This window comes from Quercus lobata, chromosome 1 (genome assembly GCF_001633185.2).
Source record: "Quercus lobata isolate SW786 chromosome 1, ValleyOak3.0 Primary Assembly, whole genome shotgun sequence".
Classification (NCBI taxonomy): Eukaryota; Viridiplantae; Streptophyta; class Magnoliopsida; order Fagales; family Fagaceae; genus Quercus; species Quercus lobata.
Window position 1 is genome coordinate 39,455,622 of NC_044904.1, and position 16,064 is coordinate 39,471,685.

The 16,064-nt window shown below is 31.2% G+C and overlaps 1 protein-coding gene and 1 long non-coding RNA gene across 2 annotated transcripts; both read right to left on the minus strand.

Annotated features, from left to right (window-relative positions):
* Positions 1-224: 224 nt before the first annotated feature.
* On the minus strand, positions 225-3,545 carry LOC115953679 (basic leucine zipper 34-like). The gene is made up of 4 exons (XM_031071440.1): positions 3,310-3,545; positions 954-1,044; positions 667-793; positions 225-454 (listed from the first exon to the last, which is right to left on the minus strand). The coding sequence occupies exons 1-4, from the start codon at positions 3,543-3,545 to the stop codon at positions 225-227; spliced, it is 684 nt and encodes a 227-aa protein (XP_030927300.1).
* A 3,108-nt stretch (positions 3,546-6,653) lies between these two features.
* LOC115989908 lies at positions 6,654-10,376 on the minus strand. The gene is made up of 5 exons (XR_004092132.1): positions 9,997-10,376; positions 9,584-9,639; positions 8,788-8,845; positions 8,509-8,630; positions 6,654-6,996 (listed from the first exon to the last, which is right to left on the minus strand). It is a non-coding gene; the product is annotated as an uncharacterized LOC115989908 (long non-coding RNA).
* Between the last annotated feature and the right edge of the window lie 5,688 nt (positions 10,377-16,064).

Here is a 16,064-nt window from a genome sequence, read left to right on the forward strand (position 1 = left end):
TATTGATGAAAAACAATTCCAGAATACCAGAGTTCAAGTAAACCAACAAAATATCAGCAACATATCATTTTCTCTTTCATAAGCCCTAACAGACTCGTAAGAGAAAGAAAGACATCAAGATAATTATAAATTATCTCGGAAAATATCAGATAAACAAGCACAAGGGATACAAAAGGATAGGATAAACCCAGACATCATCTCTGGACAAACCAATAGCAGAAAGTTTACATGAAGTTGTAAGAAGGCCCTCCAACCCCAAATTTGTTCAGGTTCTGGTTCAGCATCTGCGGCACACCAGGTTCCATGAAATCATCATTGATCTCAAGTTGGTTCAAGCCCATATTCGCCAGTTGATGATTAGCTTCGAACATCTCTGGCAGTTGCAGTTCTGGTTGATAAATCCTAAAGAACTTCATCAGCAATGCTCTTTCTTTCTTCAGATCCTCATATTCAGCTGCAGTAATTATTACATGGTTATTTAAGAAGGGGGTTGTCTATTTCATACAATGTCTTGTGTATGTTTATAAACTAAAAATGTGATTTAAAATCATGTTTTATTTTTAAAAATTCAAGTACAAGATTTTTTTTTTTTTTTTTTTTTTTAATTAAGAATCTTTCATTCTTCAGTGTATGTGTGTGTCAGGGAGAGAGTGTGTGTGTATTTACCTTCTTTGAGCATAAGTTCACTGGAGAAGGCATCAAGTTTTTGCTTCATAGAATTGTTTTCTTCTCGTAGAAGTGAGTTTTGGCGATCACTATATGAAATCCTAGGGGAATTGATCGCTAATTCGGCCTGCACATATATATATAATTAAAAATTAAAAAAAAAAAAAGGAAATCCGAAGTTTCAAAATATTAATTAATTAATTGATCGATGTTAGAATGTAAGGAATTAACCATAGGCACACACACCCACACACAAGAGCATGAGTATGCTGAGATTCGCAAATCACCTGCAGAGCCTTCACTTCAGTTTCAAGTTGCAGAATATATTGAAGCTGTTTGAGTCGATATTTCTGCGAGTATTGCCTGCTTGCCAGAATTCTACGGGCCAAAAAATTAGAGAAAGACACTAAATTTAAATATCAGAGTGCGGCAAACATATACTTGCAAACATATAAAGATATACATATATATATATATATATACTGTCTACGTGCTTAATGAAAATATATTATATAAAGGATACTTAAGATCAATCCGGACATTATAATGCCATTCACGTAAATATTCTTATATTAAAAAATATTTACTAAAATAGCATATCTATTTTATTATGTTTATTTGTTTAGATTTTATTATGTCTATTGTTATTATTATTTTTAATTATCTTGCTTACTTTTCGCTCAAAAAATATATAAAAATATTCCGCACTGTATTTTTTTTTTTTTTTTTAATAAAGACTACATAGTAATCATTTTTGCATCTAAAATCCTAGAATAGATGCTATAATACTTCAAAATTTTATTACAAAACACTCATATTTATAAAAATAATAAATTATTATAGAAAGAATTTGTGCTTAACATTTTTGAAAGCTAACAATATATATTGTACTCTTTTCTCTCTAATTAAGATTTTACTTTTTATTTTTCTTTTGATCTATCCTTAATTTTCTTTGATAAAATTTTTGAAGTTTAAAAAACTTATAAAAAAAAAAAAAAGAAAGAAAAAGAAATTAAGATCTCTCTATTTTCAATGGAACTAAATTTAAATATCGAGGCAGCAAAACCTGCTACTAACATAAATATGTTTCCATATACTCACAAACATACAAAGCTATACATATATTGTCTATGTGCTTAATGAAATAATATTATATAAATAATACTCAAGATCAATCCGAACATTTTATTACTACTCACATAAATATTCTTATTAAAAAACCTTTGTAAAGATAGCATATCTATTATATTATATTTATTTTCTTTAGATCTTTTATATAAATAAGCCAAGTTATTTTTTTTTTTTTTTTTTAAATTAAGACTACATAGCAACCATTTTGGCATCCACCACCCTAGCATAGATAACTTCAAATTTTATTACAATACACCCATTTTTATAAAAATAATTAATTATTATAGATGAATTTGAGCTTAACATTTTTGAAAGCTAACAATATATTTATTCATATATGTATATATTGTATTTTTTTCTCTCAAATTAAATTTTTTTTGTTTTTATTTTTCTTTTGATCTATCCTTAATTTTATTTGATAAATTTTTTGAAGCTTAAAAAAATTTAGAAAATAAGAAAGATCTCTTTCTATTTTCAATGGAACTAAATTTAAATATCAAGCTCTCTCTTATGTGTGCGTGTGTGTTTGTTTCTAAAAGAAAAAAAATTAAATATCATATGCGGCAAAACCTACTACTAACATAAATACATTTCCATATACTCACAAATATACAATGCTATAAATATTTTTTCCACGTGCTTAATACAAATACATTATATAAATAATACTTAAGATCAATCCGGACAATATAATACTACTCATGTAAATATTATCATATTAAAGAAGCCTTTACAATAGCAAATCAATTATATCATATTTATTTGTTTAGATTCTATAATATATACAAATAAGCCGCGTTGTATTAAATAAATAAATAAATAAAAATAAAAATAAAAAAAAGAAAAGAAAGAAGAGGTTAAGACTACATAGTAACCATTTTTGCATCTACTGATCTACAACCCTAGAATAGATGTTATAATACCTCAAAATTTTGTTCCGATTCACTCATTTTACAAAAATAATAAATTATTATAGAAAGAATTTGAGCTTCGCATTTTTGAAAGCTAATAATATATATATATATATATATTTGCTCTCCAATTAAAAATTTTTCATTTTATTTTTCTTTTGATCTATCCTAAATTTTCTTTGATAGATTTTTTGAAGCTTATAAAATTTAGAAAATAAGAAAGATCTTTCTATTTTCAATGGAACTAATCCGTAATCCATGCCATACAAAAAAAAAACCGAAATATGATTTTTTTCCCCCTCTATTTTACTTTTTGTCCAAATATGAAATTTGATAATTTTTTTATTTTATTATTAGTCTTTTATTTTTTTTTTTTTGGTCAAAATATGAAATTTAATAATTATTGTATAATCATAGGTAATTATGCTATTTTTTATTTTAATTGTGGAAAGAATCTAGTGGATGACTTAAATATAGAATATAATTCAAATTTAATTAAAAAATAAAAAATAAAATTATTTTATAGATCGTAGAAGAATCTATATAGCAGGTTGAGATGTGGAAAAGGGATTTATATAAAGAGGTGGACAAATTAATATACCTTCTCAGCCTCTTGGGGTCAACGTTGGATTCTGGTTCACGGGGACCTTGAGGGGCCTGCTGGTTCTCAGTTTTGGGCTCACTTGCAATAGCTGCAACTCCTTGGACAGAGCTACCACTTGCATTGTTGCAGGGCATACCAGAGCTAACATTTCCATGCGATGGTGGAAATGGAATAAAGGAGGTGTTGGAGCCATCATTCCCTTGAGTTGGTACCATCGAATTAAATCCCTCCATTTCTTCAACAACTTAATCACCTGCAAAGTGAATGAAACAACAAAAGTCTAATATGAATCTACAAATATAATACAGTAAAAGTGTAACCATAAAATAAAATAAAATAAAAAAATAAAAAAATAAAAAAAAGCCTTTTCACTCTCTAATCTCTATTCATACTTACGCTAAACAAAAAGGACGAAATGATTTGATGCAGAAAAAGGTGAGAATGCCTCACCTTTTATAGATGCTTGGGTAGGAAAAAGGTGACTGTAACCGGTTATTCAGTCTCTGAGACCTATTAATTCGAAGAACATATACATGGCACTGTACGGTTGGCACCATTTTTGGAATGGACTGCCTCCCAATAAAAAACCCAAATTACCCATGTTTATGTCCTAGATTACGTTGAACTTTGAGCACATATGTCATTTAGATATTTACATCATTACGTTAATATTCTAGTTTGGGTATCCATTCTGGCATAATTTAGGTTTATATCATCCTTTAATTATCTTAGAGCCTATCTTGTAAGAGGAGGTTTAAAGTGATTAAGAGGTTCCCACCTGTGTAAGAACTCAGCAGTTGTAATCTAGAGTGATTTGCATATGCCAGTAAGCTTCCTCTGAAAGCCTATAATGAGATTTTCAAAAACATGAAACCCTACTAAATTTGGTTTGTAGTGCTGATACTAAATATGGTAAAACTATGAATTTCTAATAGCCAAATAAATCTAGGAACACAACATTTTCCATAACTTGCTGAAATGACAAGTTGTGAATAGTGAAAACCATATATAACAGTAAATCTTTTTTATTAAATTCATAATGTGACTAATGACTTAGCTAGAATTCGGCTTGATGGGGAGGGGCAAAATTTACCTATGACATTCACATTTACGTTCATGCATGCGGATTTATACATATAGTATTCAAAACTAATTTGAAAAATAATAATTCATTCATGTGAATACAAAGCAATATTTGAATGTAAAAAAAAAAAAAAAAACCACAATAAAATAATGTATTCATTATATTTTATATATATATATATATATCTATTAGGGTTTCACATGAATATAAAATCCGGATTTTGATTTTCTTATTGTCATAATTCTACTTATGGATGGAAAGATTTTTAGTTAGTAGATAGTCATTAAGTACAACTTACATAAAATTCTGTTATTTCAGTAAAACTATATTACCGGTCTATTTATTTAGCTTACAATGCATAGCAACTTATTTTTACATGAGAAGTGTCGCATCCTCAATACTTTAACAAAAAATCGTAAGTGACAAGTTGTTACTAGTTTTAATCTGAACCCGTTACTGAAATTACTTTTTTGTTAATCGGTAACAGTAAATAACAACATGCCACTTAGGATTTATTATGAAAGAGTTGTGTACATTATATATATATATATATATATATATATTTTATCTCTAACAAATACACAGTATTTTAAAACCTCACCTTTTATAAATACATCTATATTTTTATATAATTTATTTCTTAAACAAAATAGGTGAATTAAAATAATCTCTTCCAAACACACTTTATGAAAATTTTTGTACTTGAATCTTTAGAGCTAATTAACTCAAAAATAATATCGTAACTCTGGAACTTATTATGTAATTATTCCGTGTGTTTTGTTGCTTATATCTTATATGAAAGAGAATAATTATTACATATTGTATGATTTATTACATACAAATACTTCGAGCACGTCTGAATTCAATAAGCGGCACCTTTCGACACCAGGGACCTAGTCACCCTAGTAACAAAGTGCTACATATATGCAACAGCGTCTTCATTGGCCAAATTTGGGGTGTCTCATGAGTAATGAATGAAATAAACTGGCCAACAGTAAAAACACCACTTTTTTTATAAAAATAATAAAAAGGTATAATTTCATTTTCTAAATTTACAATCAAACATGAATATTATACTAATTAATTAAGAACTTAACTAAACTTGTCAATACCTAAACCAATATGATATTAAATTAAGCAATTTTTTTATTTCAAAAATGAAATATCAAATCACCATGCGCGCTCTCTTGATGTGATAGTCACTCTATAAGTATAAAGTTTTTATGCACTGTGGGAAGGGGAAGAAAATTTACACACATATACACTTAAATTAGGTTAGAATAAAATTTTTATCTTTTATAAAATAAAATAAAAATAAAATATCAAAAGCATGTTTTAATTCAATAATCGGCACCTAATTAAAACTTTGGGGCTTATGTGTAAAGTTTTACTTCCACAAATTTTCCTCCTTTTCCCTTTTTTTTTTTATTTTTTATTTTTATTATTATTTTTTTTTTTTGGTCATGTGGAAGAAGACGATGTCAAATGTCAGCAAGAACCCGTGTATATGATCACCGTGCATGTGGAGGGTCAAGTAGATACTGATGTTGAGTAAATGGTTTGTAATTTATGGATTGACTTGTGAAAACCTCTCTCTCTCTCTCGTTTTGGTTAGATTAATAGATTATAGTAACTAGCGTTTGACCCGCGCAATGCGCGGGATCATTTTATAATTTAGGCTCACCTTTACATCACTCACACCATAAAACTCCTTTGATAGGTTTGACCTTTGTGCTGCATATAAGACATGCAAAAATAATACCCCATCTGTTGTTAACATTAACAATCTTGGCTTTGCATGTCACCAATTAATTTGATCTATCTGTGATAAAATTGTATATATGTTAAGATTATGCTATTCCTTTTTATTTATTTAACAGATTAACAACATTCCTAATACTTGAACAACTTGTACTTCAAAAAAAGTAAAAAAAGTAAGAGACCAAGCACAATAGATTAATAGGTTTCCTGATATTTAGTTTTCCAAAAGTTGGCGATTTCCTGTAATGGTTTGCATTTTGATTTTCTCAACATCAAATATTTGCCTTGTTCATGGCCTTCAGTTGTTATTTGTTAATGGCTTTGAAATTAGAAGCTTTTTAATGTAGCACCTATAAAAATGCATACTCATAGCATTCTCAATTTTCATCAATCTTATTCCCAAAATAAGGCTGCACTGAACAGTATGGCACTCTAACAAAGACAAATGAATTACAATCTACAATTATAACTAAGTTCAAAATTAGAATCACATATATTACAAAACTTAAATTCATGTTGATATAAGAGTCTTAGGGTGTTCAGATTACAAAACCATAGCCTAAATACAAAAAATTAAATCTCTCATAATCCGAAATAAAACAGAAAATTAAGTAAATAAGAAAAGGGTACGGAGAATAGAACTTGGTGCATAATTCTTAAGCATTTTTTATGCTTCCAAGTCTTCTATTTCAGCAACTATTTTTCTATGATGGAAGAAAGTTATCCATCCAGCCCTTTAGGAGGTCCTTTGGGCTTAATTTCCTTTGTGACTTTTGGAATGTCAATGTCAAAGTTGATGTAGAGCTTTGTTGCCCATGTGAATGACAATCGATAGTTACCTACAAATATTTTAAATAAATTAGGCATTAACATTTGTCATGTTTTCATTTAAAGTATATGAGAATAATATCTAATAATATTTAAAAGAAACACTCAGACGATCAAATAGTTAAACTTAGAGGTGAGAAAAACATAACTTTCATTTCACAAAAATGATATAACTCTCATGCTCAACACATATTGCAAAGATCAAAACCACATCTATATTTCATACCCAACTGACAAAACACAAAGTAGCAAGGCACAGATTAATTAAGTTTAAATATAACTTAAGAAACCAAAATGCTCTAAACCAACAATACTCAAACTAAAGCAATTAACAACATTAATGGATTAGGAAATCTAAATAAAAATCATAATACTCCATTGTTTCATATTGAGTAGAAAAGAAAGGGAAAGTGTAACTTTTTTGGATGGACTTTTTGCTCTGGGTTAATACCATTGCTGGAGAAGTGTGTGACTCCAATAGGAGTGGAGTTCTCTGTCTCTTCTTTTGTGGTTCTTGTTCCAAAAGACAAAGACCTCTTTTTTTCATTTAGTAGCTATTGTGGCTCTTGATGTTTTAACTTTTAAGGGTAGAGGCAATTAAACGAAAGAATTGGAGAAATGAAGAGTTGTTTATTTGAGAAGGGGAAGAGCCGAAAAAGGAGAGAGGGAGAGAGAGAGAGAGTTATTAATTTAAGAGATTAAAAGAATCAGTCAAGGAATTTAGACAGATGACTCCAATTTCAGATTTGAATTGAATAATAAATTGACATATGCATTCAAATTTACATAAATAAACCCACACTCATACTCAAATTAATAACCAACCCCCCGTTCTCCTCCAAACAAATCACACAAACGATGCTTCAAAGGAAATTAATGACCAAAGCCTTAATTATATTTTGCATCCAAATTCAAAACCAAAGCCTTAATCATATGTTAGCAGCAAATTTGGAAATAAAATTTAAAACTTTAACTATAATATTTTGAAAGTTAAGATGGTGGCTTGAAGTTGTAAAATAGGGTGACACTGGTTTGACAGTGGTAAATTTCCTTAGATCTCTCTCTCTCAAGGAATTTTAATGATCTTGATTAAACCCTATAATCAACACAATAAGAAATAGAGAAAGCAGAAAGGTAAAGGAAACATTAACAAAAGACATTTCAGTTAAACATTAAAGAAAACCACAAAATAAATTAGAAAACAAATAGAAAGCCAGAGGTTATATAGGCCAAAGGAAAGCATCCAGAGGAGGAGCATAACACCATCAATTAACTATGCAATCAAAGTAACAGTATTTGAATAGGAAAAGCAATCGTGGGAAAACAATGAACTGGGAATTGCAAAAACTACTGGCAGACACAGTATTTGAAGAAGGGAAAAAAATATGTTATGGCCTTGGGTATATATTGTTGAAGAAAATTCAAATAAGATATATGTAAAGAAACATCTAGAAGAAGTCCTATATTCAAATAGAAAAAATAACAAAATAACTCACATTAGAAATGTGTAAAAGAATAATTACCTGTTTAGTGACAGATTGTTGTACAGAGAGAAGTGGCATCCAGCAGCATAGATGTGGTTGATAGCATAGTATGCAGATTGTAAAATTAATCACATAACAGCCGGCCCTGAACTGTTTCAATCCTAAAATCCAAAACAAAAACAAATAAACAAAAAAAAAAATTTCTAACCCAAATACCTAAATCAATCAATCCAACCAAATATCAAAACATAAAGCATATTTAACACTCAATTAAAAAGAAAATTACAGGTGACTGTTCAAATAAAATGGAAACTATACTTGGTAGTACTGTTTTTACTCAGATTGCTTCCAAGGATTTGCCTTTTCACCTACAAACCTAGAAAAGAAAAGTTAAAGAAAAACCCTTTAATTTTTTATTACACAGATTTGGAATAGAAATCAATCAATGACAAATGAAATTCACAATTGAATCCAAGAGAGAGTTAAATAAATAAATGCTGAATGGAACGATTGGAAACTCTTGGCCAGGAATGCTCATTCAAGAAGCGTAAAAGAAATTGAAAAGATCAAAAATACTCTGCTCTCTATGTGATTGAAAAATTCTTAACGGGTTCATTATCTCAACTGAAGGCTTTTTTCTTCCTTTTCTTCTTTTAAAATATGGCAACCATTGGCAAAAGAGACACAAAGACCTAAACTGAAACCAATCCAAACAAATATAAAAACACTTGATCAAATTTAATGCATAAACTGAAATGACCTAAATTGAAACCACTCCAAATAAAATATCAAATTATGATCATATTTAATGAACAAACTGAAAAATGAAGAGAGAAACTTATCAGTAGTGGTTCTGACTGATGATGGTGGGAGGATTGTCGTTAATGGGAAGTCTGCCTAATACTGACTTTGTTCTCTTCTTTTTTTTTCTTTTTTTTTTAGTAATAACCAATCAGTCAGTAACAAACGAAAAGGAAATTCATTTAGAAATAAATGCAATAGAAGATGGTTAATTGACAATCACAACTCCTTATCAATCCAACATGAGATCAAAACATGCATAACAGGAAAAAACAGTAATACACAAAGAAACAATAATTATAGCAGCAATTACATGACAAATTCCAACTCTTTTCGCCCTCCACCCGTTCTTTTATGCAGCCAAACTCTCTGTATAAGGCCAATTTTTCAACAAATCCATTAGAAACAGATCAATATCAAGAAAATCATAAAATATGAATAATCCAAATAGGAAATAAGCCAGAGAACCATATCAGGGAGGTACCAAAACTTTATCACAACAAAACTAAATAGTTTTATTCCCCTCTAAATTAATTTTAAAAAAATCTAAGATTTATGAATTGAAATTTATTTTCTTTCCCTCATTTTCTCAAAACCTAATAAACGAAATCCCCATCACAACCAATCAAAAACCATATCTAAAAACTCGAAACTTTTAATTTTCACACACTTTCTCAGTACCCAAACAGAAAACAAACACACACGGAGAGATAGAGAGAGCAATACCTTAGTACAATGTTGTCGTCTAGGGTTTGTTTTGGGTTTTCTTCTGTAGTAGTGATAGGGTTGAAGTTGAGTTGGTCTGATGAATCGGTCGCCATTGTATGAGAGAATCGGGGATTGCGTGAGAATGGCACCTCTGATCGCTTACTTCTTTCTCATCTAAGTTTTGGATTTTGATCTTGGGGGAAGGATTTGGTTTTGATTTTTGGGTTTCTGAGAAGAGAGAGGAGTTATGGGTTTCTCTCCTTTCTCCTTGAAACGTGTCGCCATTGTTGGGATCTCTTGCTCTTGCTCTCGCTCTCGGTCTCACTGTGTGTTAGGGTCTTCGATGCACCTCATATCTCTCTCCTTTCTCCATGTACCACTCTCTCTTTCTTTTTTATTTTGTTTTAAGCAGTTAGTTTATTTTTATACCCAGAGGCTCCAAACAGTGTTTTAACATTGTGAAAGATTGTAATTTATCACTTTTTAAATGGTAAACATGGCAACATTTGCAGGGGCCTTTTTTCCTAACGTGGTAGCACCTCGTTAAAGGCTTCTGCTATTATCTGTATATATTAAGAGGATTCAAAAAGTTAGTTATTACTTTTTTTTTAATGTCAAAAATATCCCTACCTAAAACTTAAAAATGAGGTTAAAATAGTAAATTGACAAAAATAATAAATTCTTATTTCTACATTGAAATGCCTTCTTTCTTCTAATAAGCTCCTACTTTTATGTTAATTTAAATTCCTACTTCTACTCTTTAACTCCCTATAAAATAGGATTACTTTTTTGTTAGTTTTAAAACTCCTTTAATCTACAAAACTCATCACACGTTTGGTTTGGTTTTTTTTTTTTTTTTTTTTTTGGGGGGGGGGTAATTGGAAAAAGTAGAAATCCTAAATTATAATAAATACAAATTATTAATATTTATCCAAAAAATAGAAGTGTCTCTGAGCACGTGCGTGAGCGCGTGCTCAGAGGCTAGTATATAGTATTAGATTAGATTAGATTAGATTAGATTGGTTGTTTCCTATACGGTATGGTATGGTGGAAGATAAAAGTAAAGAAATAACTAATAAGTTTTATGTTTTGGGAACACTTAAAAAAAAAAAAATGCAGATTTTTCCTTCTTTTTTATATTTTAGTATGACTTATAAGTTTTTAAAATTACAATATATGGGATTTAACCTTGAAAATTTTTCTCACAATTTACCTCTTTTTTTTTTTTTTAATTAGTGCAATTCTAAAATAATTCCAAATCCTTTCATTGTTTTATATATAGAAAACAAAATTTTAGTTGGTGCAATTATTTCCACTTGCATTTAGTAGATATAAGGAGTTTAAGAAGTAAACAAGAACCATTTCCATAGGTATCTTGTAACCAAAAAACCAAAAAGACTTTAACATACAAGAATTGAAGGAAAGGTGACGTTGTAATCTAATCTGTACAAGGAATTTAAGAGAGGATAGAGTTACTCCTGCTGACTATTCTACGTTGGATCCATCGATGTTTGTTGGGCACAAAATTTTGGAAACAAGAATTGAAGTGCATTTAGATTGCTAAAGCAATATACATTTGTAAAACTATATATCTTTAACAAAATCTAGGACACAAAATTTTGGAAACAAGGATTGAAGTGCAATTAGATTGGTAAAGCAATACACATTTGTAAAACTATATATCTTTAACAGAATCTAGATGTTTATTGATAGATATTATAGATTTGAATATATGACATCTTATTTACGATGAATTTTAAATCTTTTTTTTTTATCAAAATAAGACACTAATTTATTTTGGTGTAGGCATAATTTGAACTCAAAATCATTAACTAATTACAAAAGACTTTACCACTAAAATGAAGGGGAATAAACACACAAAATTGTCAGATTTGTGAGATGCAAAAATAGAGAAAAAAAATATGTGCTGAAAAAAAAAAAAAAAAAAAAAAAAAAAAAAAAAAAAAAAAAAAACTCACACAAGACAGTATTTACGTAGTTCAGCAATTTGCCTATGTCTACAAAGTTGTAAGGATTTCACTATTCTCATGGGGAAAAATACAAGATGTGGGAGTACAGTTTTTTCTCTCAAAAACAACATAAAACCCTAATCTCAAACACAATAGTTTTTATATCCTGCACACAAGACCAAGCCTCCGCTCCATGGACTAAGCCTCAGAAAATCTCCCATTAAAAACTGTAACAATATTATTTCGGGTTAGGTCATAATTCAGATCAAACACAACTAGGCTCCACAAAAGCCCCAACAAATCTCCCTTGGTCAACATATCTATCGGATTTCTAGAACCACAAATCTTCTCAAGTATTACCAACTTATCTTTGAAAGCTTGGATTTGTGCTAAAACCTAAGAGCTTTTTCAAACCCTCAATAAAAAATTACAGCTAGATTACTTTTACTCTAACTTAAACTAAATGCAGAACAAGAGTAAATAAGCGCAATGAAATGATAAAGCAACCCTAAGCCATATTCATCCATCATAAACAATAAAATTAAATCTAAAAGAGTAGGGAAGTGAGATGCAAACACAAGATAACACTAAAACGTGTTATTGAAGAGGAAACCGAAGAACTCAGCGAAAAACCTCTGTGTGACCCTCCAAGTTGAAATCGATCCACTAGAGAATAAAGTTGGAGTACACAAATAACAAAAGAACTTCCAAGCCTAGTCTACCCTATATACTTGAGCCCTCCAAGTTCCTGCTACCAACGGATTTCTCGGAATCCGGTCTTCTCTAGCTTTCCGAATCCCACAATTCAGCCCGATTGCATTCGCCAATCATTGGCTCCTTCCAATACTTCTCAACAGCACCAAAATCTCACTTGACACTCAGAATGGGTGTGGTAAGTGTTTGAGCTATCAACCTCTCAAGGATTTAGAGACGGAGAAATAGGAGTTGAGGAAAACCACAAGAAAATGTGTAGATGATTGTGGGTGTAACAATCTCTAACTCTCAAGGGTATTTGCTAGGGTTTTCTATCTGAAATGCACTCTCTCCAATTCATGGTTAATGATGGTATTTATAGTGTGGGTAAAGAATTGGTAAAGCATCACAACTTTTTGCCAAATAGAAACTTTCTTGGGTACTTTGTGGGATGGCCTTTCTCATGAAATACTTGCGAAATTGATAGCCTGGCACAACTCTTCATCTTCTAGTCATGTGCTCCACATGTGGCCTTTTCATGGGTTGCTTCTTGTAAGCTACTCACAAGCTAGTCGCAAATTCCACTGATTCACCTTTTAAAGCTTGATTCTTCACCGATCTCTCACACTCATCCCTTACAAATAAATCCACATATATACAAGAAAAGTGATTGAAGAAATTACAATCAAATTTGGCAAAAAATTACAATCGAATTTGGCACTGAATTAAAGCCAACATAAGATAGTTGAAAATCACAACTTTACAATATCCCCCTTTGGCTATTCCGTGACAAAACCCCTAAACAGATTCTAGACTTAAATGTGAGTTTAGGAACATAGGCAAAACCCATTCACACCTAAATCTAAAAACTGTGAAGCACTTGAACCATATACACCTGTACCCTGAAACGCTTACACATAACAAGTAAATTTCATTAAGCACGAGACAAGTAGAACACAAGGCATGTATAAAGAACAAGTAAAATGCGATCAAGATACCACGTGAAATATAAGACATAAAACATAACTTGATCAAACATAAATAGTCATTGGGAAATGATCACAATGAACATTTAACATGTAAATGATCATTTGGACACGCAATGCAATTAAGAGTAACGCTAAAATCAATTGCATGTCCAACATACCACATGATGCATTAAAGAAACTAAGGCAATAAGCAATAGAAAACAATAAGCATCAAGGAACGGCTATAAAAACCAAAAAACATAAAGTACTAAAGAGAACTATGTTTTAAACTAAAGTACTTGAAAGCTTTAAATAAAGCATTGTAAATTTCCAAAAGTTATAAAAGCATAAAAAAATAAAAAACTAGAAACCACCAAAATAAACTAATGATGTTACTACTCCCCCTTAAGCTGTACTCCCCTTCAAGCTAATCTACTCCCTCTTTTTGACCGAAATGGCCAAAGGTACTAGAATGCATCGAACTCCGAGTTAGATTTCTCCATCATGTCTTGAATTTGAGAAGATAAGGCAGTGATTTGGCCTTCAAGGTAAGTGACTTAAGTTGTGGAGTAGATGATGTGTGAAGCTAGCATTATATGCAACTCTTCAACCCTTCCAAGTATAAGATCAAGGTGGTCGGCTACTCTTGCTTGAACTTGAGAAGAAGAAGGCTGTGGAGTATCCTCCGGTACGGAAGTGAATTAATCAATTTCTATCAGTGTTGCTTCCTTCTTCTACTTCTTCATCTCTCGGAATTTGAGATACACCGAAGAGGTGATAAATGTGACCAAAGATGTCAATCTCTTTGTGAGTGAAGAAATCATATAGGAACACGGACCTTGGGGCTGACAATGTCGTTAAGTTCTTCACTAGGTAGAGGTTGAAGATCATGATATAGGCCAACGCTTGCATTTCAAGGGTGAACTCAATCATGTGCAAGGCCCTTTTCTTGAGTTGTCCTCTAAGAACTTGCATAAAAGGCTCAAGTTTCTACTTTCTCCAAGACCTCTTGAATTGACTCCCTTGAAACTGAGAACTCTCTCCCCTTAACCAACAGTTGATGTGGTCGCCTTCCACAAAAGCATTAGTGAAGAATTCCCTAATGATGACGTCCTTTCCTTGAACACTTCCAGAATGAAAGTGTCCTTTAGGGATTCAAGATCCACAGTCCTCTCTAAGACGATCGAGGCCCGTTTGCAATGATCAATGATGGCCATACTAGCATCATCATTTCTAAATGAGTCGGAGGAGGGGCGGGGACGCTTTGAAGACTTCTTTGCTACTGATTTCTGACGAGGAGACATCTACAAAATGAACACCAACACAAACAAACAACAACAAACACAAGCATGGAAACAAACTTGATTAGATTCAAGTTAGTCCATAAAAACGAACAAAATAGTCCTAAATAGCAATTAGACAAGCAAATAAGGTCACAAAATCATGTTTTAAGTGCTAAAGGTCTAACAAGACTTACATAGCATGAGTAAAATGTAAAACATGTCAAGCGATAGAGTGTGTGCATGAAGTGTGCTTGTGGTGTGCATGTGAGATGCATGAGCAATGCATGACAAAGCACTCATGGGACAAAGTGCGTAAAACACACGACCAATAATCAAAACATGTTAGGCATGTAAAAACATGGTAATCCGAAAAAAAAAATGGTACTCATTGGAGTCCAAAACAATGAGAAAACACCATTTAGGAATTTTATCGAACACTTAGAGTGCACACATTCCACTAACATATGAAACAATGCATGAACATATGGAAATCTTGTCTAAATGCATGTTAAAATGCCACTTAGGGCCAACAAAAACACAAACAAACACAATGGGAGACAACCCAATCAAGAAAATTGAAAAAATTTGACAAAAACTTGAAATTTTCCCAACCCTTTTAAAATAAACCAACCATAAAAATACTAGAATCTAAGGCTTAATCTAAGGAATCAAAAGTGAAAAAGTGTTAAAACATACCTTAGATGAGTCTTAGAGATGAAAGCCCTTGAGTTTTTATTGAGTTTTTGGAGAAAATAGTGTTTTGGGTTGAGAGAGGCACGGAGGAGGAAAAACACAAGATTTGAAAAACTATCACTGTTTGGCCTTTAAAAAACTGAAAATTCGCTCATTTCACAAGAAGGGTACTTGCGAAGTACTCATGAAGCACTCGCGAAATGCCTCAAATGCACAGGGCTAGTTTTGTGGGAAGCTTTATCTCGCTCACAAAAGTGTCGCAAAACTCTGTGTAAAATTTTGGAAGAATTAGAAATTAGCTTCCTCATTTTCGCAAATAGGCTACGAGAAGACTTACTTGCAACTTACTCACAAAAATGCCTCTGGTGGAATTTTTCAATAAAACTAATTTGGCTTTTTGGAAAAACTCTTCAAACACAAAAGTGATATATAAAAACACTTTCAAAAACAAATAAAATACTCAAAAATCTTTTTGGGTT